The sequence below is a fragment of the Alternaria infectoria genome (genome assembly GCF_024043175.1).
Source record: "Alternaria infectoria strain BMP 0036 chromosome Unknown scaffold_30, whole genome shotgun sequence".
NCBI lineage: Eukaryota > Fungi > Ascomycota > Dothideomycetes > Pleosporales > Pleosporaceae > Alternaria > Alternaria infectoria.
Genome location: NW_026250719.1, coordinates 161,326 through 187,065, shown reverse-complemented (window position 1 = coordinate 187,065; position 25,740 = coordinate 161,326). Strand labels below are relative to the sequence as shown.

At 54.5% G+C, this 25,740-nt stretch overlaps 10 protein-coding genes across 10 annotated transcripts; 4 read left to right on the top strand and 6 right to left on the bottom strand.

The window, feature by feature from the left end:
- Nucleotides 1-351: 351 nt before the first annotated feature.
- J4E92_010043 (uncharacterized protein) lies at nucleotides 352-687 on the top strand (the record flags this gene model as incomplete). The annotated part of the gene is made up of 2 exons (XM_051501384.1): nucleotides 352-420; nucleotides 484-687. The coding sequence occupies 2 exons, from the start codon at nucleotides 352-354 to the stop codon at nucleotides 685-687; spliced, it is 273 nt and encodes a 90-aa protein (XP_051348453.1).
- Nucleotides 688-970: 283 nt separating this feature from the next.
- J4E92_010042 (uncharacterized protein) lies at nucleotides 971-2,003 on the top strand (the record flags this gene model as incomplete). The annotated part of the gene is made up of 2 exons (XM_051501383.1): nucleotides 971-1,411; nucleotides 1,461-2,003. The coding sequence occupies 2 exons, from the start codon at nucleotides 971-973 to the stop codon at nucleotides 2,001-2,003; spliced, it is 984 nt and encodes a 327-aa protein (XP_051348452.1).
- A 233-nt stretch (nucleotides 2,004-2,236) lies between these two features.
- J4E92_010041 (uncharacterized protein) lies at nucleotides 2,237-3,300 on the top strand (the record flags this gene model as incomplete). The annotated part of the gene is made up of 2 exons (XM_051501382.1): nucleotides 2,237-2,318; nucleotides 2,420-3,300. The coding sequence occupies 2 exons, from the start codon at nucleotides 2,237-2,239 to the stop codon at nucleotides 3,298-3,300; spliced, it is 963 nt and encodes a 320-aa protein (XP_051348451.1).
- Nucleotides 3,301-3,719: 419 nt separating this feature from the next.
- On the bottom strand, nucleotides 3,720-6,224 carry J4E92_010040 (uncharacterized protein; the record flags this gene model as incomplete). The annotated part of the gene is made up of 1 exon (XM_051501381.1): nucleotides 3,720-6,224. The coding sequence occupies one exon, from the start codon at nucleotides 6,222-6,224 to the stop codon at nucleotides 3,720-3,722; it is 2,505 nt and encodes an 834-aa protein (XP_051348450.1).
- Nucleotides 6,225-6,812: 588 nt separating this feature from the next.
- On the bottom strand, nucleotides 6,813-8,645 carry J4E92_010039 (uncharacterized protein; the record flags this gene model as incomplete). The annotated part of the gene is made up of 7 exons (XM_051501380.1): nucleotides 6,813-6,891; nucleotides 6,947-7,241; nucleotides 7,291-8,056; nucleotides 8,171-8,215; nucleotides 8,266-8,372; nucleotides 8,428-8,473; nucleotides 8,532-8,645. The coding sequence occupies 7 exons, from the start codon at nucleotides 8,643-8,645 to the stop codon at nucleotides 6,813-6,815; spliced, it is 1,452 nt and encodes a 483-aa protein (XP_051348449.1).
- A 3,813-nt stretch (nucleotides 8,646-12,458) lies between these two features.
- Nucleotides 12,459-14,123, bottom strand: J4E92_010038 (uncharacterized protein; the record flags this gene model as incomplete). Its single annotated transcript, XM_051501379.1, has 5 exons — nucleotides 12,459-12,611; nucleotides 12,756-12,841; nucleotides 12,895-12,959; nucleotides 13,349-13,475; nucleotides 13,901-14,123. 5 exons carry the CDS (start codon nucleotides 14,121-14,123, stop codon nucleotides 12,459-12,461), a joined length of 654 nt encoding a protein of 217 aa, XP_051348448.1.
- A 2,670-nt stretch (nucleotides 14,124-16,793) lies between these two features.
- Nucleotides 16,794-18,443, top strand: J4E92_010037 (uncharacterized protein; the record flags this gene model as incomplete). The annotated part of the gene is made up of 1 exon (XM_051501378.1): nucleotides 16,794-18,443. One exon carries the CDS (start codon nucleotides 16,794-16,796, stop codon nucleotides 18,441-18,443), a length of 1,650 nt encoding a protein of 549 aa, XP_051348447.1.
- A 3,352-nt stretch (nucleotides 18,444-21,795) lies between these two features.
- COX19 (Cytochrome c oxidase assembly protein cox19) lies at nucleotides 21,796-22,225 on the bottom strand (the record flags this gene model as incomplete). The annotated part of the gene is made up of 2 exons (XM_051501377.1): nucleotides 21,796-21,925; nucleotides 22,128-22,225. The coding sequence occupies 2 exons, from the start codon at nucleotides 22,223-22,225 to the stop codon at nucleotides 21,796-21,798; spliced, it is 228 nt and encodes a 75-aa protein (XP_051348446.1).
- A 797-nt stretch (nucleotides 22,226-23,022) lies between these two features.
- Nucleotides 23,023-23,526, bottom strand: J4E92_010035 (uncharacterized protein; the record flags this gene model as incomplete). The annotated part of the gene is made up of 2 exons (XM_051501376.1): nucleotides 23,023-23,339; nucleotides 23,412-23,526. The coding sequence occupies 2 exons, from the start codon at nucleotides 23,524-23,526 to the stop codon at nucleotides 23,023-23,025; spliced, it is 432 nt and encodes a 143-aa protein (XP_051348445.1).
- Nucleotides 23,527-24,565: 1,039 nt separating this feature from the next.
- TRM8 (tRNA (guanine-N(7)-)-methyltransferase (tRNA(m7G46)-methyltransferase)) lies at nucleotides 24,566-25,605 on the bottom strand (the record flags this gene model as incomplete). Its single annotated transcript, XM_051501375.1, has 3 exons — nucleotides 24,566-25,092; nucleotides 25,186-25,412; nucleotides 25,460-25,605. The coding sequence occupies 3 exons, from the start codon at nucleotides 25,603-25,605 to the stop codon at nucleotides 24,566-24,568; spliced, it is 900 nt and encodes a 299-aa protein (XP_051348444.1).
- Between the last annotated feature and the right edge of the window lie 135 nt (nucleotides 25,606-25,740).

Here is a 25,740-nt window from a genome sequence, read left to right as displayed (position 1 = left end):
AGCCTCCAACAAGCACACACGTACTAGGACCGCGGCCTCGGCGCCCATACATTCCATCAACGTCACATGGTCAATGGCTATTCCTTTCGAGTGGAGGAACTCTAGAATCTGGACGCGACTGAAACTAGAGCTGCCGCAGAAGAAGGGTCCGGTGCTCATGCCTACGCGCGAACTCAAGCGCGTCTCCATGTGATGTGCTTGATGACGTCAACGTGCCCGTCACTCGATATAGTGGCCAAACTTCCAGCGCAAGTCGTGCAAGACAACCAACCATCTACATCTACAACTCTTCAAACTCTTCTCTACGTACCTCTGAATCCTTCTTCTTACGAATTCATCACACACATCAACATGTCTGCCGCACCAAACAACCCCGGTCTCGTCTCTTCGCACGCCCAATACGTCAAGGGGGCCGCTGAGGTACGTGACAACTCGCCTTTCCAGCCCTTTCATATACAGAGCCAGGCACTAACTTCTTCCCAGGAGACCATCGGAAACGTCACCGGCAGTGAGCCATGGAAAGCATCGGGTGCGCAAGACAAGGAGCAGGCCGTAGACGCCATGAAGGCAGCATCAGCGAACCGCGACCCCAGCCAACAAGGAATGGGTGGTATCGAGGAGAAGGCAGGAAACCTAGTTGGCTGCGAGGGCATGCAGAAGGAGGGTGCTGAGAGTAAGAAGGATTAGACGGCTACTGCAGTTGTTGGAATGAAATAATATAACGAGATACGAGGCACCAAGGCTGCTATATTGACATGCACATTACGTTACTCTTGTGCAACGTGAATACCAAACATGGGTTCGTACGTCATTGCTTGCGGTATCGTGAAGGGCCGACCCTGAGCTTCGGTGGTCCGTGTGAACCTCGAGCTTGAGCTTCTCGCAATCGAGCTTCAACAAACCACACAAACTTCGCCGTCGCATTACCAACAACCCCTCACCAGTCGTATGAAATATTGCATTCCAAACAATGGCGCCTCCAATACGCGCGCGCTCGATCAAATCAGACTCCTTCCACGAACACTTCCGAAAGCTCAAGACATCTGTGTACCAAGACAGCCCTCGCCCCAACGCCGTATCATCCTCACACTACATCCGCACACTATCGTGGAATGCCTCTGGTACCTTCATCGCGACAGGTGCCGCAGATAGGACACTGCGCATCTGGAACCCTGAAAAGACCAATGCTAAGAACTCGACTGAATTGCGCACGCCCAACACGACAGCAGCCCTCGAACGCGTTTCCTTCCACCCAATCAACGAGAATGAGCTCGCAAGCTCCACTTCCGATGGCATGGTCAGGTTCTGGGATATACGGTCCAAGGCCAGTGTTGGTGAAGTCAAGGTCGGCGAGTGCCCGTTCACGTTGGCATGGACACCAGATGGGAATGAGTTGGTTGCAGGTAGAAAGGTCAGACCCCTCCATAGCCAAGCAAGACAAACATGCTGACATTCCCTAGGATAATCTCCTTGTCACCATCGACCGATCGACCCTAAGCATCCTCTCCGAACACCAACAAGTCCTCCAAACAAACCAGTGCGTCTTCGACTGGTCGGGCAACCACCTCTACACAACAGCCGGCGACGGCAGCGTCAGAAGCCTACGTTACCCGTCTTTCGAAAACGCCATGACTCTAAACGCCCATACCTCTGCATGCTACGCCGTATCACTGTCACCCAGCGGTGAATACCTGGCAGCTGGTGGAGGCGATGCGCTCATCTCACTCTGGGACACACAAGAATGGATATGCACACGGACTTTGGAATTGACCGGCGGTATCATCAAGTCGGTCGACTTCTCCTTCGACGGTAGCTATGTTACTGCGGGCTCCGATGACAAGGAAGAGAAGAAGATTCGCATCGCGCATGTCCATACCGGAGAAATTGTACACACGGTCGATGTCCCGACACCAGCGTCTCACGTTGCGTGGCATCCGTGCCGGTATATCCTCGCATACTCCGCGGATAATTTGGGGCTGAAGATCATTGGGGGTATCAGCTAGTTTGGCATAGGAGAAGCTCAAAGGGAATGGCGTTCACCAGGTCTGCAGGTTCGTATGATACCCATCGTAATCGGAATACTACGCGCAGCATGTCGCGGGATCTTTTTGCAAGCGGCTTATTTCCGTCTGTGACGCAATCGTCCTGCTCCATGTCGGAGTAGCAAAGTCCGTCTTCTACTTTGTGAAAAGTCACTTCTCTGCGTCTTCCGTTCTCACTATTCAACTTCATCACCATGGACGTCTCAACACCAATCAGACCAAACGACATCTTCTCGGCGAAAGGGCTAGTAGTGGTCATCACAGGCGGCGGCAGTGGTACGTTACTCAAGCTTCGAGCTACCCCACCAAGCCCCGCGCTCTCACGCCTCGACATGCTCGAGCTCAAAGTATCCGTAGCCAGAGGCTTACCATCACAGGTCTCGGTCTCGCCATAGCATCAGCACTCTACCAGAATGGCGCTGAGCGAGTCTACCTCCTCGGCCGCCGCCGCGAAGTCCTCGAGAAAGCCGTCAACGACCTCCAGGCCAACGTACCGCGCGACTCCAACAGCACCGGTAGCCTCCACGCCCTCCCCTGCGACGTAACAGACCTCTCCTCCGTAAAAGCCGCCGCCGACACGATACAAAAAGACATCGGGCACGTCGACGTCCTAATCAACAACGCCGGCGTGATCGGCCCCAAAAACGGCGCCGACATCTACAAAGCTGAGACAATACAACAGCTCGCCGACACCATGGTCGCAGGCTACGACAACTGGGCCGACGCAATGGCAATAAACACACAATCCGTCATCGGCGTCTCCGCCACCTTCCTCCCCCTCCTCGAAGCAGCAAACACGCGCCGCGGCTGGACCCCCGGAAAAGTAACAGGAACCGGAAACGCGCGCGCCCGCGACACCTCGCTCGCATCCTCCAACTCCATCGACAGCGACGACGACCGCATGGCCCACATCATAACCATCGCCTCCGTCGCCTCCTACATGCGCTGGGTCTCCGCGGGACTAGCCTACAACGCCAGCAAAGCGGCTGCCGCTCACCTGGGCAAGATGATGGCGACGTTCCTGTCTGAATGGGGTATTCGGAGCAATATTGTGTGCCCGGGGCCTTATCCGAGTGATATGACGGCTGGGCTGAATCCGGTATATGGGACGAATCAGATTCCGCAGGGGAGGATGGGCGGGATTAAGGATATTTCTGGACTGATGCTGTTTTTGGTGGGGAAGGGGGGTGCTTATGTTAATGGGACGGCTCAGTTGACGGATGGGGGGAGGGTGGGGGTTTTTCCGGCGGTTTATTAGAGGGATGCAGGCTGCGGACGTGTTTAGTTTTGTGATTGTGTGAAGTGGAGAGATGCGGATATGGTAGCGTGTCCGCGAAATGGAGTACACGATGATCATATCAGATGGTACATGAAAGTATATCATTTTCATTCATTGGCATGCCTGTCAGGTATCTATGCTATCCACCACCCCATCCAACCCTTTCCTTCTCAATGCCATGCTCGCTCCGATAATGCAACTCCTCCCTCATGAAGACCCCGCGTCCAGCAATCCGCTGCCTCTACCTCATCCCCTTCCTTCCGTTCCCGTCCTTTGCCTACCCCCTCAAGCACCCCCCTTATTCCTCAGCCCGTCACAGGCGCCCACCTATTTCCCGTTTTCCTTCGTTGCCTTGGGCCATTTTTCCTACGATAAAGGGTCCAAGAATCGTCGTCACTCTACATCCGACCCAACACGCCCCTCACACTCCCCTGCAGGACCTGGTTCCCCCTCACGCTAATCTCACCAATACCCGTGTCGCCCCCAGAGCCGCCATTGAGCCAGCGCTGGAGGAGCGCGTTGCTCTCCATGGGCTTGATATTCTGGGCCGCTGTACCGACTGTAACGTGCGCGGTAGGATTGACAGTTGTGAAGAGCAACTCCTCTGCCGTTGTACCCCCCGCAGCGCTGTCGATTTGAAGTGTGCTAGAGCCGTTCAGACGTACAACGAAGCACATGATGCGGTCGTCCCATACTATTCGCTCCATTTGTACGTCGCATTTTCCTAGTTCAGGCTCCCAGGTTCCTGTAGTGTTTGTTCGCTGTGCGGTTTCGTGGAGTTTGCTGAGCTTGTCCCAGTATCCCTGGTTTTGAGACGCAGACGCGCGGTGGATGAGGGTGACGTGGAATTCGTTTTGGACGCGCTTGTTTTGCTTCAACTGTTTGAACATGCTTGCGGTGTTTGCGTCCTTGTCTCTGAACAAGGATTCGAGGATCGCGTTGATGCGGCCGGGGTCGAGGCGGACGGAGAAGTACTCCATGCGTGGCGCCTTCTTTGGCTTGGGTGCGGGCTGGTTTTGCTGGTTGTGGGCTGCTCGTTGACCGTTCTGGGGATTCTGATTGCCTCTCTGGTTCTTACTACCTTGGGACAGATCCATCTTGAAGTCTGGTGTGTAGTCGTTCATGGCCCACTGGATGGCAGCGTCCATGTCGGGGTCCGTCGGCATTTCTTTACCGGCGAACAGGGCTGGATAGGTCTCGAACATCTTCGCGATGATTGTCTCGAGGTTCTCGCGCGAGTCGACTGTAGGGTCAAGGTCGATGACGAGATCAAATAGATCATCTGGCTTGTCTGAGGGGTCGACTGGTTGGAAGCGATGCATGAACCCCTCCATAATTTCGACAATCTCGCCCCTGCCTTTCGAGCCTGCTTGGATCGTCTGATGGTTGTCTCCACGATCAAGCACGCGCTTTTGTGTTGCTTGTCGGATGCGGTCGTAGTTGGCTCGATCGTGCACATAATGTAGTGCGACGAACCGGGCATCAGACACGGTCTTGGAGATATCGTTGATGATCTGGTCGCGCTCGCGCTTTTGGTGGTTGTTGCGATCTGCGATGACGACGGGATTTGTGACGAGCATTGAAGAGATGGTGTCGGCGAAGATCTGACCTCGACCCTTCTTCGCTTTGACGTTGTCGTTCTGGAAGTGGCCCCAGCCGAACAGCTTTACCAAAGCGAGAGCCAACGTTGTCTTTCCGCATCCGATAGTCGCAATAGGGACAAGCACAATGTTCCTGTCAGCCTTCTTGCTCTCGACGGGTCCGTTCAGCTGCTCCTGCCGGATGATATCCGCACCGGTTGTTCCACGGAACTTGAGGAAGTCGTCGCGCATTTTGATGATGCCGTGATTCGCGTTGTATTGTTTGGCTAGACCTTGATTCTGCGCAAACTGCCGGCGAGCAAAGTCTAGGTACTCCTTCGTAATGGCTTCGTGCTTCTTGTACCGCGGTGGCTTTCCAGCGATCAAAGCCCGAGTGCACTCACGCCACTGCCGGTACATGAGATATGGCTCCTCGAACTTGTACTTGAAGAACCAGTCCATATACGGCGCACCCTCGGTCTCGCGCGCCTGGCACCGAATGACGAAGCCTTCTGTGTCGCGGCCTTCGTAGTTGCCCGTCTCGGCGACTTTGTCCAGGAACTTCTTAACCTCCTTGACGTCGTTCTCCATAACATATGTGACCTTCCTCATGCCCCACTCCTCGGCGAACTTGTCCACCAGGTGGCCAGGGTATGTCGCGAATTCGGGTAGGTTGAGGTTTATGCCATGGACGTAGAGACCAGCCTGCTCGGGGGTGTATGCCAGGACGTGCTCTTCGAAATCGTCGTCGCACAGCTCCGCCACCAGCGTCGCGTTCATGGACCGGAGTGTGCGGGCGAGGTCCTCCTTCCTCTTTCCAACCGTCGCAACATGGCGCTCGACCCACTTCTCGCCTGCCATGGCATGGCTGAGCTCCTCGCCTCGTGGGCCGGTGGAGTGCTTGCTGCAGACCAACAGTGTACCGTCATCGAGGCCGGATATGAAGATGATGCAGCCGTTCTCCTTGACACTCAGCTCGTACGGGCCCTGGGTGTGTTGCTCCACGTTCTTCCATTGAGTCTTCGGGACCTCGCCGTGGTTGAAGAACTTGTCGTAGCCTCGTGTGGCGATCTCGTAGTTACCGTCGCGGTTCTTGTATGTGAAGAGACCTCGTGCGTATGTGGGGAGGTTTGCTTTCTTGTAGTCCCACTCGTTCATCTTCCACGAGTCGACGGTGCGGCCATTGGGGAGCGGGAACGTGTGCTTCTTGACGGAGAAGCCGCCCTTGCCCTTCTTGCCCTGGTGCGCCTCGAGGGTGTGGACCAGCTCGGTAATCTCCTTCGGGTCTTGGGGCGCATACGGTGCTTGGTCGCGGTGCGCCATGATGGCCGTCGATCGGAAGGACCGTGGAGACGTGGGGGAGGCTCGAGTAGCGCTTCGCAATGGGCGATGTATCTGTGGGAGAGGCGGAGGTAAGCGAAAGGTGGTAGGTGGTGCAGTGCAAAGGCGCGGGAGCGGGGAGAATGAAATAAGACGAGCGAGCATTCGGTCAGGCAGCAAGCAAAAAGTCGAGACAAGGTGCGCAGCAACGATGAGTCAACAAAACAAGCACGGCAAGGGCGTTTCTCACCAGAGATGCGCTGCAAGGACAATCATTAAAAGGGCGTCAACACGGCGCAGTCGCGTTGAGGTCAGTCTAGAGTCATGGCGACAAATCTGTGTCCAAACAGCGATGAGATCACTCGCCCGCCTGTGGCTGTGGCAGGGGCTGACTCCCGCGGGGTCAACGCCGCCTAACCCGTTTGAGCAGCATCCCATTCCTTCACATCGCATTTACGCACTTGCATATGTCTGTATGCACAACCCTGGTCGATTACTATCAAAAGCTACAAAGGATTTACCGAAAGATCCACGGACCCGCCGCTGCATGTCGCTCCCGATATCTGTTTATATAATCGTAACTGTGCCGCATTATAGCTTCTTTACACCTTCAGCCAAGATCTTCTCAACTTCATCCTTGTGCTTCGAGAAGTTGTCGACCAGATTGTCCCTATCATTTGATTAGCCTTGTCCCATACTTCCTCTCTTGACTGGTCAATACATACCACATCTTTGGGTCGTGCTCGTGCTTCTTCTTGCTGTTCCACGCCCAGTCGGTGATAGTGAACATCCTCGAGCTCTCCATCATGAACGCGACGGCGCCCTTGGAAATCTGCATCTCAGGCGGCGGCGCTGCACTTGCCGCTTTGAACTCTTCGTAAGCGACACCGTGAGGTACGAAACCGCACTCGAAGCTAATGCCTCCCGGTTGGAACTCATCCGAACGTCCTGCGTACTCGCCATAGATCAGACCCATGAGCTCAGATGCTCCGTTGCGGTGGTAGTAAGGCGGTCGGTAAGCTATATTTTCGTTAGCATCTCTGGCGCATGTAGAGTCTCGAGCACATACTGTGTGAAGCCACATCCCAGCGCGGGCTGAAGATCAAAAAGTCTGCAAGCGGTGCTGCCGGGTCGCGCGAAGGTGCTGTAATAACGCAGAAGATGGATGGATCGATATGATCAACCGAGATCGAGCCAACATTGACGAACTTGGTCAGATCGTACTTGTACGGTACGTAGTTGCCATGCCATGCAACGACATCAAACGGTGAGTGCTCCTGCTTGCTGACGAAGAACTTGCCAGCGAGCTTGTACACAATCTCCCACGACTCTTGCTCAATCTCGTACTTCGCGACCGGGTGCAAGAAGTCTCGAGCGTTGGCAAGTCCGTTCGCGCCGAGAGGACCGAGTTCAGGAAGCTGGAACTGCGAACCCCAGATTTCGAGAATGTAACCCCGCGTAGGTCCTTCAACCTTGACTCTGAATCGCTGTCCTCGCTGGATGACGCAAATCTCGCCTGGCTGCACATACATAGGCCCAAACTCGGTCTGAATGTCCAAGGCTCCTAGCTGGGGCACAATCAAGAAATCACCGTCCGAGTTCACCGCTGCTCTCTTGTTCATGCTCGCATTGCAGAGGTACGTGTGAACAGCTAGGCCTTCGCGGAGTGTTGGGTCGCCAGAGCCAGCGATACTCTTAAGACCAGAGATGAAGTCAACATCGCCATCTGTCGGGGTATCGAACGGAAGCCATGCTAGCTGTGTGGGCGACACATGAACGCGCTTGTTCACGGGGAGGTAGTTTGACTCGGTATCTTCGTTATCGGGGAGGTCGGTCTAGAAGTTTGTCAGCAAATGAGACAAATGATCAGACATCGTTTCGACGCGCTATCGATCTGACTGCGCGATCGGTCAAAGCGCGTAGCCGAAGTCCAGGAAAAGAGTCCTTACAAATCCTTGGTGCGCAACGGCCGGACGCGCCCTATATAGGTAGGCCTGATCAAGATGTCAGCATCAATATACCCCCCTTCAAACAGGGTACTGACCTTCTTGTTCAGATGTCTGGGAGCGACAAAAGAGGAACCGGTCATCTGCTCCGCATACAGTCCGAATCTGACGCTTCTGGGATTGTTCTGGCCTTTTGGAATAGTTCCTAGAAGAGATCGGTCAATTCCTCGTCGCATAGCTCGGATGTACGCGGCACTCACCTGGCACTGCCTCTGATTCGAAGCTGTTGCCGAACCCAGATTGGTACTGTAGGGCGCATGTCAGCAACGAACTCCAAGATGTCGAGTTGTCGGTGTCAGCTCACCTCATATGGATCATTCTTCCTCGTGCCGAAGGAAGGTATCGCTCCGTCCTTCTGCGTCTCCGCCCAGTGGAAGATATTCTGGTACTCCTTTGGATCTTTGAGCTGTTCAGGCATGATGACGCGATCGTTGTGACCGTTCAGTGAAGGTACTGTATGAGATCGGTGTGAGACTAATAGATTAGACTGAAAGCGTAGACGCAGGTATGCTATGCGATAGTGTAGATGATGTTCGAACGAGAGCTTGGTAGACCAGAAAGACCCGCGTCAAAAGAAGAATGGCATTGTGTTCCTACGACCCCACACTTGCTCGACCCCACAATCTCGCGTCGCAGGAAGCCGCATCGTGCATAGCAATTCCGGTGACCGAGTTCCCACTCCTGGTAATCCTTTCGGAAATCGTCCAATCAGCGATGGCACCGACACCAGCGGAGGTGAGCACTCGTCGTCATGCCCAGCTGTCAGCGCCGACGAGGTTGGTTTGGGCGTGAAGATGCGCAACTGCCGATGAGGGTCGAAGAGGGGTAGCTCCACGGACTTGCGACGCCGGGAAAGAGCGGACTTCATGCCACGCCGATTCGCTGCTATTATGTGGCAGTGGAGCTGTGGGTATGATTGTAAAGCCTCGAGTAAGAAAGTAGTCAGCATTTCTGAATGTACGAGTCGGAGTCGTTGGGTGGATGAAGAAGCCCGAGTCGTGATTTGGAGTTGTGCTCAACACCAAAGGCGTATACTACCTTCTTCGTGACTACGTAGGAAGCGCGTTGCCGGGCTCATGCGCGTTCCTTCTAGATACCACCGTTTACAATAATGAAGTTGCATCAAGGCAACGCATTCATTTTGAGAGGCCATGTGCGCGCGTGTTAATACCTCCTGTGCGGTGTTATCGTGACAGTGAACCCACTGCATTACCGTAGGATGTCTCGAGAACCAGTAACCTCATCAACAGAGACACGCCACGCATTCTCACCCAGTCAGCCTCAGTCATAACACATCATCGCATACCTTTCCGCATCCTCCGCATCTCACCACTTCAAAACAAGGCCACCAACTGCCCCTCACACCCTCAACACCTCGATCCTTCCCGTTCCATCCATCCCACTCCTTCTCCAGCTCTTCTCAGACGTCCAACCCAGAAACGTCAACGCCACAATAAATCCGCTGTCAGCCCTATACAGGCGAGGTCTCGTACGACATCATTCCCGCGAGCGGACCTCGCCTATGCACGGCACGACGATGGTGATCGAAAGCTGAAATGCCAGCCTTACCCGTCGTAACACACATCTGATCTCGCAGATGCTACCTATGCGATTTTCAAACGAGAGACGACGCAATATCGCGTGTGACAGAAAAGCTGAACTCGCAGCAAATATGCTCGTCCTCATTCAGACAGAGCTGGATAGATTCTTGAACGTGGCGAGACCTTCCTCAGCATACTTCGCTAGCAAACACCCAAAGCAGCAGCATGGCAAAGACGCTCGAGTATTGACAGTCCCGAAGCGTAATCTCACCAAGGTGAAGCGAGTCTTGTCAGACAAGGCGAAGCGACTCCGCGCCTATCGGCATGCATCAGCAAAGTAAGCACCTTCTTCGCTGCTGTTACGCGTCTATCGCATGATTACACCTACAACATCCAAAACCATGCGTCCCATACGCACACAGCAAACCAAAGCCACACTCGCCCACCCCGCCTCACGATGCCAAACGCGATCTGCGCCACAAAAGGCCCGAATGACCAACGGACGGAACCCACCTCCGAACCCTCAAACCCAACCGCACCTGATATCAACCAAAATCAAGATATCAGACGTCGCGTCGTAGATTGACAATAGAAACCGCACACCTCCCTCGGCACCTAATACCGAAATCTTACTTTACCCATTCCAGGCCCAGCCCTTGATATCAACCATAATAGCTTGCTACTGGTAAACTTTCGGAGAGAGAGCGGAAATCATGTCGTCATTACCCTCTCACGGGCTCTCACATCTCACACACACATCTCTGACCGCTCATTCATCGCGAACCAAACTTTTGCTTCTTCCTTTGTCAACGACACGACAGCCTAGTCTTGCATAGTACGTCCAGGTGCAGAATCGGAACCGCGATTCGCGCCCAATAAAGACAGTAGTGCTGGCCCCCATCTGTTCATGCCCATGCCTCTGTTAGCAGTGGTTAGTCGAACAATCTTGACCGCCTCGCCCTCGCTTGACCCGCCTCGCGCAATGACCTTGGTACACCATCTATCTAGGCCCACGCCTTAGTCGCATTCCTATTTTGCAAGTAAAGCGCCCAGCGGCCACCAGCGCTGCGACCTGCATACCTTGCTTTGAGAGCAAACGACCCGACCCTGTTGCACGTTGTTGTGGCGGTTGGCGTGCAGACGGAGGTGCGTAAGCGCCCATGCTTGCATGCGCAATGCAGGCGATGCGGGGTATCCCTATCCCTGTACGATGGTCGCCCTCCCACTCCCTGTCTAGAGAAGAGCCATGCCACTACACCACTACGACTCTTTCCTTGATCGCGATAGAACAGCCCGCGCCCAAAACTCGGGTGTATTTCTGTCGTGCAGGTATGTAGATCACGAGGCCTTTTTTCTTTCCTCTTCATCAAAGACAGTCAGTCATCCCATCTAGACTTGTCTCGCTAGGATGAACCCTGGATCACTATCGCTTCGTTAAACTTGCCTCGCTTTCGCATCATCTCTCCTTGCATTTACTATGTTCCAAGGTTTGGTAGTGTTCTCGGAGGAAAACCAGGACTAGGGGCTGTTCAGTCGGGTGATTGCAGCATGATTGCATGGATTTGCAGCATGCGAACATATCGCGTATCGCGCGAACGAACGTAAACCGCGCAAGCAAGGAGTTGGGAATAAGTCATGTTCCCAGGAGAGGCGTAGGCGGTGTCAAATACGCAACCTAACCTGCTTTCCGTCTAAACCTAAACCGGGCGCAGCCACTATGACTATGCTGCTTTCTAACTGTGATGGCGCGATGCAACAACAACCCAACTAGTTAGTAACGCGCAAGATGGTGTCAGAGCCGTTCGCAGCGTGCGCCTTTCTTGTCTGCACGCTTGGCGAGCTTGCAAACGGACGGCGCATCCTCGGGATGGACCCTGTTCTTTGGGGTTGATCTTCGATCGACACTCTGCGCCTGCCTTTTGACGCACACCCACGCTGTAACTTCCCTTCCGTTCGCAGCGCCGATCCGTCCTTGTTGCTGATCGGTGCGAACTTACGACTCGTACGAACTGGCGTAGTCAAGGATACAGCCAGTCGGATTAACAATGCCAGTGCTGCGTAGACTAAGGCTGGGCTGGCGTTGTAGTGAACTTCGCCACGAGGTTGGATACAGTGCATGATCAACATTTTACATCCGAGGGGCTGATTTAACGCATTCTGGTAGGCGGCCCATGTGAGACACCACGACCTCCAGTCAAGTCAGTCACTCCCTCACACTTCTGGCTCGGGAGGCGGAATTGCAAGTATCAAGTATATTGAACAGGTTTGGTGGAGTCAAGAAACATGTCGGAAAGTCGGCTTGGAAATGCACATGTGGCGATAGGCCTGTAGCTAGTGTATGAAACGATGAAACGCTGCTTGAACGCCGCACTAGCTGCGCAGTCTATGCCCAGTTCTGAAGCTCGCGACGTTTGGTGTGGCACATCTTTGCGAGCCGACCGATCAATCACAGAGCGCGAATGGGAGGCGTGGAGAGAGCAACGCGTGCGTGACTACGCAACGTGATGGGCTTGGAAGAAGCATATCGGATGCATCCTGGTAGATGAGTCTTTTTCGCGTCGAGGCAATATACTGCTCTGGCAGACATGATGATGGTATTCTTGACGCGCGTTGCGTCAACCTACTTGTATGTACGGAGCAACATAGCCACGATGGCCAAGACGACATTCGTAATGCACACATCAACGAACTCAGTCGTTCATCCAAGCTGTCACACGGTTCGCGCCAAAGCGTCCTGCAAAACGCAGGCCCGTGGAGCCCATTGGGAAATACGAGACGATGTACCATAATAGACATACTAGTTGGGCGATAGCCGCAACGAAGGTCAAGATGGTGCTGTGGAGCTAGTCACGCGGACAGTGTCAGTAAACACAAACTATGGGGACGATAATCGATAAGGGAAGCGTGGGGGCTCGCTCTCGGGCAGCCATGAACAAGGGTCGACATGTAGCAGGGATAAATGTACTGGGGTAGGAACTTGAACTTACACCTAGAGAGAAGAAGAGTGTGAGAGCGATGCTGCTGAAGTAAGCAGCAGTGAACGGAAGCCTCGGACCAGAAATGAGGTGCTGAACTGATATTTTGTCAGCGACGGTAGTGGTGGGCTCGGATAATGAGGCTGCTTACCGTATTGCATAGGGCCCATGAGGACACCCCAAGCTGCCAAAAAGAGAACGCTTCCCATGGACCATCTGCAATCAGGCCATGGATGTTAGCGCTAACGTTCTTCAGGTGATGTGCATACGACTTGGCGTGGCAGAGTCTGGACTAGGTGAAGGTTGTCTGCACCCTGCAGCGCGCCGAACCTTGGACCCGCATGATCGCTACAGAGGGTCCAGCGCCGATCTCTGGTGGCTAGAGAGTCAAGCGACTGGATTCGTGCAGGCTAACGTCCGCAGTCGGTGAGCGGAAGATGCGATCCTTGACATTGCAGATTGCATGAGTTCGCATAGCCGTGCCGAAGGACGTATGCAGTATGTGTCACTGCCTATCCGCCTTGTATGATCTCACCACTGGCGAGAAGGCTGCATGCAGGGCGTGTTCGGCTGGATACGAGGCAACAGGAGAGCTGAGGACTTACAAAATGGCAAACTTGCGCGGCCTGAGCAGAAAGACAGGCGTAAACATCAGGCCAATACAAGTAGCAAACATTGCCAAGGCAGCAATGAGCAGCCCACCAAACACGAGCAATCGGTCCCACCGACTCACTGCAGGTATGGGTTAGCGGACGTAAACATGAGTCAAAGGTGTGTGCAATGCGAGGGTCCTGCATCCGAAGTGGTAACGCAGGAACTCCCTTCTGTCACATTGTCGGTTGTCGCGCGGCCGGGTACAGTTCGCAGGCAGATGACACGTTGATGCCTGTGGAATTATGGATATCTCCACAACTAGAGGGATGCGCATTTCGAGAATGCCATCTGACAAAACATGGAAGGAAGACAAAGAACCATGGCGGTGCAGGTGAAACTAGCCCCGACCGTTGTCGTCTGATGACATCACGCGCCACAGCTATAGTGGGAGGGGTTGTAGCAGTAGGGTATATCTCAGATAAAGTGGAGATGGGGAGCGAGAGAGACGCGTAAGGAAGGTGGACGTGTTTTGCCACAGGATGCAATGGAAGACGTAGACTTACGCGCAAACCACCCCTCTTCCTCCTCTCTGCGGGTAGGCGCTGGGAGAGGGGCGCCAGGGTTGCCCTCTGTTATGGGGAGTCGAACATAGCCTCCCTCGCCGAAGGGATTCAGGTTCTGGATGCGGCCCAGGAAAGAGGGCGGCGCGGTGTTGATGGGCGCGTCTGCCTCTCTCCTGCTCCAGCCGAGCGAGTTCATCGAGTCGCGGAAGGAAGCGGAGGCCATGTTGGGGGAGGTGAACACGAGGTGCTAGCGGATCTGAGTATGCCCAGGTGTGAGGATGGGAGTTAGTCGGGAGAAGCTTTGGTCGAAGCCGCAGCAGGCGACACAAAGAGCCGTGGAGGTGCGAGTCTTGGTACGGCTAGCAGATAGCGGCCGTCGACCCTGGCTGGTGTATGTGTAGCTGCCTGGGCCCGCTGCGGTGAGTGGCTTGGGCGCGTCGTGGGAGGGCACAGCAGCGGTTTGTTCGATTCGGTGCCACTGCTGCTACTGCGAAGACGGACCGGAAGATTTCGTGCAGATGATCGACCTGCGGTGTAGGAGGCAGACGGCCAATGGCAGATGTCAGACAGGCGTCTCAGATGGGACGACGGATGGGCGAGGCTTGTGACGAGGCCGCAGAGGGTGCGAAGGTGTAGCGGAAGGAGCGAAGGACCGGGGGGCGGCTGCGGCGCGTGTGATTGGGCGGCGGGGTGCGCAGAGCAGGAAGGAACTCTCCGGCGTGTCGTATGCGATCCGCCTAGTCGTCGTGGTGGAGGGTGAAAGCAAAGGGCATTGAGAGTCTAGCGTCGCCTCGGTGCTCTAGCGACTAGCGCGAGATCGTCTCCCGCTGCCATGAGCCTAGCAAGCATCAAGGACCATGGCCTGGAGAACCACACACACTCTCGGCCAGGTCGGCCATGGCTGCCCTGGACTGTCGACAATGGATGACGCTTGACAGGAGCCCGAAGCCCTTTAGTGAGTCACATTGCGCGCCCTCACCCAGCGCTGCGTAGAAACCGGGTAGCTGAGACAAGATTACCTCGTTCGTGACCAAAAGAGGCCACACCTTGCTGCCGGGGTGGGCGCAGGACCGGGGTGGGCAACAGGCAGAGCCACACTCAGCGTAAGGCGGGTGAGAGATGGCGAAGAGCCGCCAGAGCAGCGAGGTGTATATTATGCGGCCGTGCCGCGTCTCTACCTGTCCAATAATTTCCCTCTCACGACATACTCAGTGTATGTCTACCTGTGGAGTACTCATCACTATATCTGCGGACCACCGCGGGCCGAGCTTCCCTCCACCTCTCCACGACGCCCTCATCCCCGTACGCCTATTCCGTACGCCTATCTCTGTACGCCGCCGCACGTCATCCCCATCTTACGCAACACCGCAGCGGCATCGTCTCGGCGCGCCGTGCTACTCTCTGCCGTTCCCAAGCCCTCGCCCTCGCTGGCTGCGATCCGCGTCAAACAGGCTGATTCGCCATTGCCCATAGCCGCTTGGCGCGCGCACTAGCACCACCACCTCTCTGACCGCCTTCCGGCTTAGGGCCCTCCCACACCGACGCCTCGCTTCAGCTGCCCCGTCGTCGCTCAAGAGAGAGAGAGCCGCTGCAGCCAGCGCAATATCCTCAGCCTGTGCCGCAGACAGAAGCCAAACAAACGCACGGCAGCCCGCCTACCACGCTCTGCTCCACCACGACCAGGCACATCCCACCCTTGATCCCTCCCCGCCATATCCCCCGACTTCCTTCTCCATATCCCACCTCCGCTATTTTACCCACCACCACGCCCGTCGCACCAGGCCTCTTACTGCAAGACGACATAGTTGCCACTCGACCAGCACCTCACCTCTCCATTGCTGCCGCCCTCGACCACCAAGGCAAACCTCTTTGTCCCACCCCACGCCGCTGCATCCAGACCACGACCTCCACCACCACCCTCGACGACCAAGTTTGCTGCCCGTGAACCGCCGCAGCTATCCGTCCGAGCGACCTCACTCCTTCTCTCCGCGACCGAGAGACCGAGTGTTGCAGGTGCATCCCATTGCGCCTTCCTTCAGTTCCGAGGTGAGTCAACGTCCGGCTGCTCTTTCCTTTACCACCGCCTCTCCCACTCCGCCGCACCTCGCTTCGGCCTGCGTCGTCAAGACCACGCCAGCCATACCGCGGCCGTGTGTGACGGTTTCGCTGCTTTTGTCCCCTGTACCACCATCCCCACAGCGCCGGGCTGCTGCACGGCTGTCGTCCGCCGTCGCTCGCCTCGCGGGTTACCTCGCTGTGCGCCACACTCATGCAACCAACCCTTCAACCGCCCAACACTTCAGACTGCTGGACTGTGCGCTGACATATGCTCTCAGTTCGATCCCGGAACACAGCTCCGAGTTCCCTCACTCCCCCACAACCACCTCCACGCCAGCAGACCCGAACCGGTGAGCGATACTTCCCAGAACGACAACTCTTGCATACAGAACATGGCACTAACGTCTTCTGCGCAGACAAACACTAGCCTCCTCTGCCCCAGATCAGAGGCTTGCTCGTCCCTATCAGGCGTCACTAGCTAGGCCTCTCAGCTTGCTCGCACTGTCCTTGTGCACACCAGATAGCAAGCATCTGCCAGGGTCCTTATAGCGACACAGACCGCCTCGTGCTGCAATCATCCTGCAAGCTGCGAGCGCGATCCTTAGTCACTTGCTTAGATCGACGACAGATCGTTTCAGATCATACACATCCACATTCCTGGAATACTGCAACCCACAGTAATGCCAAAGCCTAGTAAGTACGCCTTTGTGACGTCTCCCACTCTGCACCGTCTTGAGAACGGCGCTAGAGTGCATCCATTTCCTATATCAGACTCTCCTCTCTCCTCCCCTTCCCCGCACTTCCTCTTCCGTCATTTCCAACGTCAATTTCTATCATGTACTACGAGACCATACTGACTGTCCCTCAAGCGGACGCTCTCTTCACTCCTCCCTCTTCCTACTCTCCTCAAAAGCCGATTGCGAGGCTGGACCTTGGCTTCGACTCTCCCTCTGACGACGTGCTAGACGCTGATATCTTCAACATGACTGGCACAGGATCACCTCAACCATACATCAAAGAAGAAGTCGACGAGATGTCTTTCAACCAGCGCTTCCTCGGCCACAACGGCCTTGACATGAACCACCAATACGCTAACGCTCAGTTCGCTGGGCACGAGAATGCCAATGGCATCAACCCCTCCGAGCTCAACATGAGCGGGAGCATGATGGGCAACCACTTCGCCGGCAACAGCTACATGCAGGGCGGAGCAGGGATCGCTGACGACGAACTTGCCGAGTCACTTGGCACTTTCGAACAACAACCAGCCTTCAACAACTTTGCTCAAGAGCAGGCTGGCCAGCAAGACTACTACCACAGTCACACCAACAACCCAAACATGAACCAGGTCTACTCAAACACCCCAGACGACCTGCCCATCCACAGCCCCTTCAACCACCCTGGCAACTTCGACTTCAACCAGTACCAATCAGTACCACAGAGGATGAACTTCCCTGGCAGCATGCCCAGTGGATCCATGCGCCAGCGTATCACCATGAGCCGGACTGGCTCTGACAGCCGTGCTCCCATGTCACCAAAGACCCCTGCCATGGCTGGTCTCCACCTCGGCACGCCAGACTCTGGCAACTTTACTCAGCCAATCATGACCAACATGCACCGCCATCAAAAGAGCGTGTCTGGCCAGTGGGACGGCACTCCCGGAAGTGCGCACTCATGGATCGACTCGCCCACCGCGTCGCCCCACCAGGGCACCATGCACCACCAGCAGATCACCGATGTCCTGCATTCCGGCAAGCACAACTCACTACCTGCCAAGGTCGATATTGGCCAGAACGCAGACGCTAAGAAGCGCCGGCGTCGGGAGTCTCATAACTTGGTCGAGCGTCGCCGACGGGACAACATCAACGAGCGCATTCACGACTTGTCTCGTCTTGTACCTCAGCATCGCCTCGAGGACGAGAAGATCCGCAAGCACATCAACAATAATGGCCCCTTGTCACCTACCATGGGCGCCACCGGCATGTCGCCTCCACAAGCAACGTCACTTCTCGCTGGTGGCAATGGAAGGCGGGCCGCTGGTAACATTACACAGGGACTGCCCATCGAGGAGAAGGACAAGGGCCCGAACAAGGGTGACATTCTCAACGGTGCTGTCAGCTGGACTCGCGATCTCATGTGGATGCTGTCCAAGAAGCTCCAAGAGTGTGACGAGCTAGCTGCACGACTTCAACAAGCCACTGGCGAAGAGTGGGTCACCGAACAGACTGAAGACGAGAAGCGCATGAAGACCGAGATCCTCGAGGCTCTTGAGAAGAACGGCTCAGGTACCTTCCGATACTCGCGAGGCCCTGGCTCCGGACTCCGAGTGCCCAAGCACACCAACTTGGCCGGTGAACCTATCAGCGGCGCATCTCCACAGAGTCTTAGCCCAGGCATGCAGAGTACCGGTAGCGGTTCTGGATCGAACCAGCAGCAGTACTGGTCTAGTCTCAAAGAGGAGGATGAGTACGGCATGGACATGAACTGATCCAAAGCCTACTAGCTGTCTCTGTTCTTCCGGCCTTTTCATCTCGTTGTCGATTCCTTCACTATGATACCCCGCGATACCCCGCACCCGTTCCTGCATCCTGCTTGATGCATACGCTAGAGCTGCTACAATGAGGCTAAAGACACCTCACATCGGTCGACCATTCCTCGGCATGTCGTCGCCCGCGCGCGTACCGTCTCTGCTGGCCAAGGACGGATGAAGCTCTCGCCTGCATCAAAGCACTTCCCATTTCGTTGCATAATATGTTCTACCCCTCCGTGGCACATCATCACCCTGGTTTCCCGCTCATCATCACCCGAGCTTAGCCTACCAACCGGAGCACGAAGGTCTTCGCCGCTTCGGTATTCGACACTCTCCGTACACGGCGGTCTCTCCTTCTGGCAGCTCTGCGACTCGCTTTCCTTCATCTATTTACATCTTTCTCGCATGTATGTGGCGTGTCACGGTTGTTTACCTGCAGTTTTGCACATCACCACTCTTGTCTTCTTTAATGCCAGTTTTGTTTATGGGAGGCACATGTAAGCATGGTCGGCGCGTTTCGGATTGTTGGCGTTCTATGGTGTCAGCACTTATGTTGGTGGGAAGAGAATGATAGATGCAGAAGACGTTCGGATAACGCTTGCTATGGTTACGATGGGCCTATGGGAATTCTTGCTACTGCGCGTTCTGCCTTTCAGTTCATGGGCTCTGGTATGGGCCGATTGGTCCCAGATACAATTTCATCTACATCAATAACCCCGTCTTTCATGCCTTGTCGAGTTAGGTGAAGTTGGTTGAGCCGCGCCCCTCCCTGTCCATTCGGCGGTGGAGGCGACCGCCACAGTCCTCCCGTCAGGCAGCCAGTGTGGAGGACGAAAAGGTCCACAAAAGCAACATTCCGGATTCCTGCGTCTCTACCACGCCTCTCCCGTGTCTCAGCCTCATGGCATTCACAATTTTCGGATACGAGCAAATCGCCATCGCCATCGCCATTGCCGCCGCCTTCACCCAATCTCCAAGATTGCGCAAAGACTGTGATACACGGACTACTTGGCCAGCTAAGTTGTGGCGTCGGCGCCATACATAGTAGCGCTGGATCTCGTACAACAATACCGTATCTAGGGCTTATGGGAAAGTGGGAAAGTAGGGAAAAAGCAAGTCTAGTCGCCCGCATCTCAACGGCTAACGAAGGGATAAAGACAGAAAAGCAATTTCGCAAGATCATGTCCGAAGAACGTTCCGGACGGAGGTGAGACCGACCGGGTGTTTGGCTGTTTTCGGGTGGTGGGGTGAGTCGTGAACGGTGGAGGATGGGGAATGAGATATGGGTACATGCAGGTGACGAGAAGAAGGAATGATAGCTTGGCTTGGTTGGTTGGTTGGTTGGTTGGATGGAGACGGGGGAGGTTTGATTGCGCATTCCGATACGTTTGATGCGGAGGATGTAGTTCGGTAGAAACGCAAGTCCAACATGCATCCCATCCCGACAGCCGCTCATACCCATATCCATCTCACCCCATAGAAACAACGAAGAGAAATACAGTTAGACATCCCGGCCGACATTCCCACCAACCAACCCCTCCCTCGCAATCCCCTCATCACAATCACCACAAACCCATGCCATGCAGTCCGTTCCGACACGAAACACCTATATCACTCTTCAATATACCCCGTCCTGCGTCCCCGCCATTCCTGCCGGCAGATCACCCCCCATGCCAATATGCTTACACGCACGCTACGATCGGTCTGCAAAACGGCCTCTGGTCCCGCAGCCAATCAGCTGCCTACGTCCTTACTACGTCCTTCGCTCACGATGCAGTGTTATCCAATCGAGGGGGTCCGTGTCCATGGCGAATGGATTATGCGCAATGTGCAGGTAACCGTACTGTATACGCGAGCGGCGAAGGGTTCTGCAAGAAGAGACAAAAGCCGTTGCGGGGGTTGGGTTGGGGTGAAGCAGGGACGTGGAATGGAGTGGAATGGGATCAACCGGCGAGGGGGACCTTGTCGCGATGTTGCTACACAATCGCATTGCGTCTACAAGGGGTATAGCCACTTCTTCGTCGTTTGACGGAACGAAGAGAGGGGATGGGGTGCACGATCGGTGTTGAGGGGGTTTTGGTTGTGACATTGCAAGGGAGTCGGCAGGTGGGCTTGGGGTGTTGGGATCGGTACTGACATCTGTCGTGTAACATGCGTACGTACGCACGCTAGTGTGGATAGCTGTGTTATGAGAGTGCTATAGCGAGGTACGTTATAGTATGATAGCATGCACAGTTATGCCGTTGTAGTTGCTAGTTCGCATAGTCAGTATAGCTGGCATAACACTGCGCATGCATGCGGATGAGGTTCAGCAAAGAACACCGACGCAGTCTCATCTCACTTCAGGCCATAATCTCCTCGTCGCAAAAGACACACGGTGCCTTGCGCGACGCCAAACCCGCACTCGCCCGTCTCTCACGCCCTCCCACAGCAAAGTGAGAAGCCCATCTGCCACCGACGTCATAACACGAACCCCCCGTAGACACAACCACACTGTTTCAGTGGCAGAGACAGCAGTAGCGCAAAAACAAAGTGTTCATGGCGCTACCAAAGATGCGCATCACACATGTTCAGATAGCCGGACATTCCAGCAGGGAAGACAGGTGTTGAGCAAGTCATCGTGCCCCCATCGGCAGTGTCAGCTAGCCGGCTGTACGACGGTTACACCCCCCGATCTGCAGAGCAGCGCCGTTTCCTAGATCTAGGTTTGCGGGGGATGACTTGCAGGTCTCGGTTGAAGATCGGGTCTGACGGTCGCCACTGCAGGATGACGGGGGGTGGTGATCGATGGGAATGTGTAGCGGTGAACAAGGTGTATTTGCGCCGCTGTCTTATCGAGGTTCTACAAAGAACGATGTGATTCAGATAGACCTGCAGTGTTGTCTGCACTGCCTTGTCTTCCATCGGATCTGTTGTGGCGCGCCCGGGTATCACCAGTATCCTCGGTGTTTACAGCATCTGCCAAGCTGTCATGGGCTTTCCTTGTTGTGTCCAAGTTGCTTGTATTTGTGCCTTTCGCGGAGATGGGTGCCAGTGCCGCCGATCCGACCATCCCCATGTCTCACTATATGCTTTGCCGTCTTGGTCCAGGGCATCTTCTCAATGTCATCTGTCGAATCTGCAGTCTCGCCGCAGGGTGCGCATGGGGCGTGCTCACACATACGCATGTGCGTCATTTGGCACGTCGAAGATGTTCGGAAAGAAGAGTGGAGACGTATTCCGAGGGGTCTATGTGAGCCATGTTCTTCGGATGCTACCGAACAGATGACCGCGTGATCTTTGTCCTTCGCTCGAACAGTAACTCGTTATCCTAAGCTCCGCGAGGTTTGTTTTGGCCGTTGGGTTGCGATGGCTGAGATGCGTTTGCGGCGGTGGTGACAGGGCCGTCACTGTCTTCGCCGAAGCCCAAGTTCTTGAACGAATCCGGTGCCATCAGATTTCTAATGCAGTGATAATGGTCAGCCATATGCTCATTATGTAAGGGGAATGATCAGAGCGAGAGGAAGGATGCGCGACTCCGCCGGTGCTACTGGAATTAGATGGCGGAATGGCGTGGAAAGCTAATGGGAAGATAGGCGGCGCAGTATGTTTGTATGACGGTACAGCGATACCTTCCTCGAGAGAGTAGATGATGGTACGTACCGGTCCATGCGACATGACAGGTATGACTTGGAGAGGCCGCGGCATTCGGGGTCGTTGGTCCCACGATGCGACTTGATGCATCGCAGGTACGAGAGCATGATGTCCTTGCATTCTCCTGAAATGCAGTGTCAGCGGGTTGTTTGCACGAATAGCAATGACGGTTCGGTGTCGAGATGGTTCGATTGGTTCAATGGGATGTGAAAGTGGACGTAAAGGGTTTGTGAAGCGTACCATCGTGGTCAAGAGGGAATGAGCCACGCTCTGGCCTGAAGTCAAACAATTGTTAGCACAAGGACTCGCGAAATAGCAAGAGGCAGCCAAGTTCTCCAAGTCTTCCGGGGGTTACAACGAGACATGCGCATTGAGCAAAGAACTTACGGATTCGGCTTTTGGACCTTTTGCCCAAGCCCAGCGCCTCCAAAATTGCTCATATCGGCAAATCAGGTCCTGAATTGAGTACTTGGATAGACTTCGGGGGTCCGTGGGGTAGTAGTCGGGCTTGGTGGTCGCGTTGAAGGATAGTGACTGTGATGGGTGAATGAGGGTCAGATAAACTTAGCGCGATCGGCCTCATTCGGTGGCCAGTGCTGCAACCTCGGGATGACGTGCCTCGTGCATCGCGCTGCAGGGCAGGTCAACATCACGACTTCTCCGCTACACTTGCATTCCGAAGCCAAACTATTATGATCAAGTTCATTTCATTGTGCGACGGCCACTTTCGACCTGCTTCCACTCCAGTGTCTGAATTCCCATCGAGGTAGACAATTGCGTGCGCAGTTCGGCTCTCTAGCCTATCCCACAATCCATCTCCAACGCGTATCTCAAGCCATCATGACTCTCCCAGCCTTGGAGTTGTCCCAATCTACAAAACCTCTTCCGCACCCTGATCGCCATCCTAAACCCCATCCGCCTCCCGATTCTTGCCAATCTTTAGCTTCGCCATCTTCTCAAGCCTATCCAACTGTTCATTGAATCCCTGATAGATCTTCTCCATCATCTTAAGATTTCGCATCTCGGCGTGATGTCCCTCCCAGATCTTCTGAATCTTCTTCAACTCCGCGAGGGCCTCCTCTTGCTTCTCCTTGGGACTTTGAAGTTCCTGGCGTTTACGCTCTTCCTCGTCGAAGATGTTGGGGCCTTCTTCGTCGTCGAGGCAGCGGGGTCCGTCCCAGCGGGCGCAGAGAGACTTGTCTTCTGTGGGGACGTAGTCATCTGATAAGTGGGTTAGTACAATAGGTTGTGGGATTCCAGCGAGGGGTAATGCTATCAGCTCAGAGTGCATACTTGTCTTGGCGACTGCGCGCGGCCTGCGGTGGTCATTGTAGACCCATTGCTCGTGTGCGGCAGCGGAAGCGGCGAAGAGGCCGGCGACTGCAGCCAAGATGGTGGTGAACTTCATGGTGTTGGGAAAATGCCTTGCTGGTTTTGGTCTTGGTATGGTTGGGTATGAAATGCAGCCGTGAAGATACTTTATGAGAGAGGATGTGTTTAAGAAAAGCGAAGAGATGAAGACAGGGCTATTTTATTTAACAATGTGGCCCTGATATTCCCGCGGTACCGCATATCCAAACTTGTTTGTGCAACCAATCCTTTTTCAGCTTGAGATAATCAAGGCTACTTTACCATAGAACGCGCGAATGCGGGCCAGTCACAATCACTGCTTTACATATCATCGGGCGAGCCGTGTTGGCTACCACGGCTATGCTCTAAATTTCTCCCCACTTGCAGGAACTGCTACGCATGCCTTTGCGATGGGTCAAACTACTGAAATTCTTTCGTGCTAACAACCACAGTGCGATCAATTTTTGCGATTCTTTCACCGGTGGTTTGGAGAGACATGGTACTATGGCGTTTTGCTCAACCAACAGCAGTCTTGTAACAAGTGAGGGATAGGTAGGGACAACTATAGCCATGGCGATTAGTCGTCAGCGGTGTAATGCACAAGCAACCTTAAAAATCGCCCACCATAGTAATTTGTGAGTGACATAACGCGGTTTGAGAGACCAAACGCCCAACACATAAGTAGATGCAGTCCTGATCTGCCTGTGACTTTATCAGTATACAGCAAATGTTTTGCTTCAGTGTCACATGTGCGGAATCGGTTACATGTTATTGAAACTTCTGTTATCGATAGTACAGATGAAGGAAGAAAGCCTGAGATGGAACAGCTTGTTCTCGCTGAAGACTAAAGGAGCAACCTTGATCTTCACCCAAATACCCCATAAGCCATGATAGCTAAGCGAGAATCCCCACGACGAGAAAACCCATATATCTGATGCGAGATCGAGACACACAACATGAATGATCCTCATGTTCAATTGACGTGAGAACACGTTGCGCAGACAGGAACAGCGAATACCACCACTCAATTCCACGTCATGGTAAAATCGACAGAGCTGGCACACCCTTCTCAGCTAGAACCATCTCTCACCCGCTCCCTACGGCCACTCCGGATCCTCCCTCCTCCTAAAGCACGCCACAAACTTCAGTCCCTTATTCCGCTCCACCTTCTTCCCCTCCTCAGTCTCACTCCTCATCAACCTAACACACTCATCCATACCCACGCCCTCAACCCCATCCACCGTCTCCCCCTCCTCAAACACCCTCTCCACCCGCTCAAAACACGGATGACGCTCAAAATGCCCCTTCATCCACTCATGCAGATCCTGCACATCCGTAATCGTATACACCACCCCACCCGGCCTCAATACGTATGCGTATTCTGAGTTGAGTGTGTAAGACACAATGCGCGCCTTATGTTTCCGTTGCTTGAAATGCGGGTCCGGGAAACACAGGAAGATTTTCGATAACTGATGTTTTTGGAAGAAGTTGGGCAGGAATTTCATGGTGTTTGCGCGGATGCAGGAGGTGTTTTGGTAGAGCTGCGATGATGAGGCGTTTTGGACGCGGAGGGCGCGGACTTTTTCTTGCACGTATTCTGTCACTGAGGTGCGGATTTCCATGCCTGTGGGTAAGTGTTAGTCTGGAGATGGCTGCTTGTGGTCTTTGTGGGCGCGTTTTCGTGGATGGGGTGGCGAGGAGGGATGGGGAAACTGACCGAGTATCAATGTGTCAGGGAATTTGGGTGCGAGGGCGAAGAGTAGGCCGCCGAAACCGCATCCTATGTCTGCTATTTCGACGTTCTTTGATATCGCATTTGCTTCCAGTTGCTCTTCTATGCTGAGATCATGTGACTCATTCTGCCCTTCTTCCGTCTCTTTCTTGGGATGTTTGGCGTACATGGGGTATAGACTCGCCCAGTCCATGTCTGCGGGGCTCTTGGGGCTGCATAACATTAGATACATTTCTCATCAAAGACCAAATCATCTTACTATGTGAGCGAGTGATCTGAGAAGGGGTTCGCATGGGCGCGCTGCCTGTAGAACCTCTTCTTGGGCATAGCGCCCTGCTGCTCCTCCGTCTGCAGCGACTTCTTGTACTCCTCGCGCTTTGTGCGCTTTGCTGTTTCGCCTGGCATGGTGACTTTGGTATGCGCAATTAACAGATATGCAAGGAAGTAGGGTCAAAGGTAGATGCACAGGTGCTGAGGTAATAGTCGATTAGCTGCGTATCACGAATCAAGCGAGTTTTTCGCTAGCGCCAGGGTCTCTGG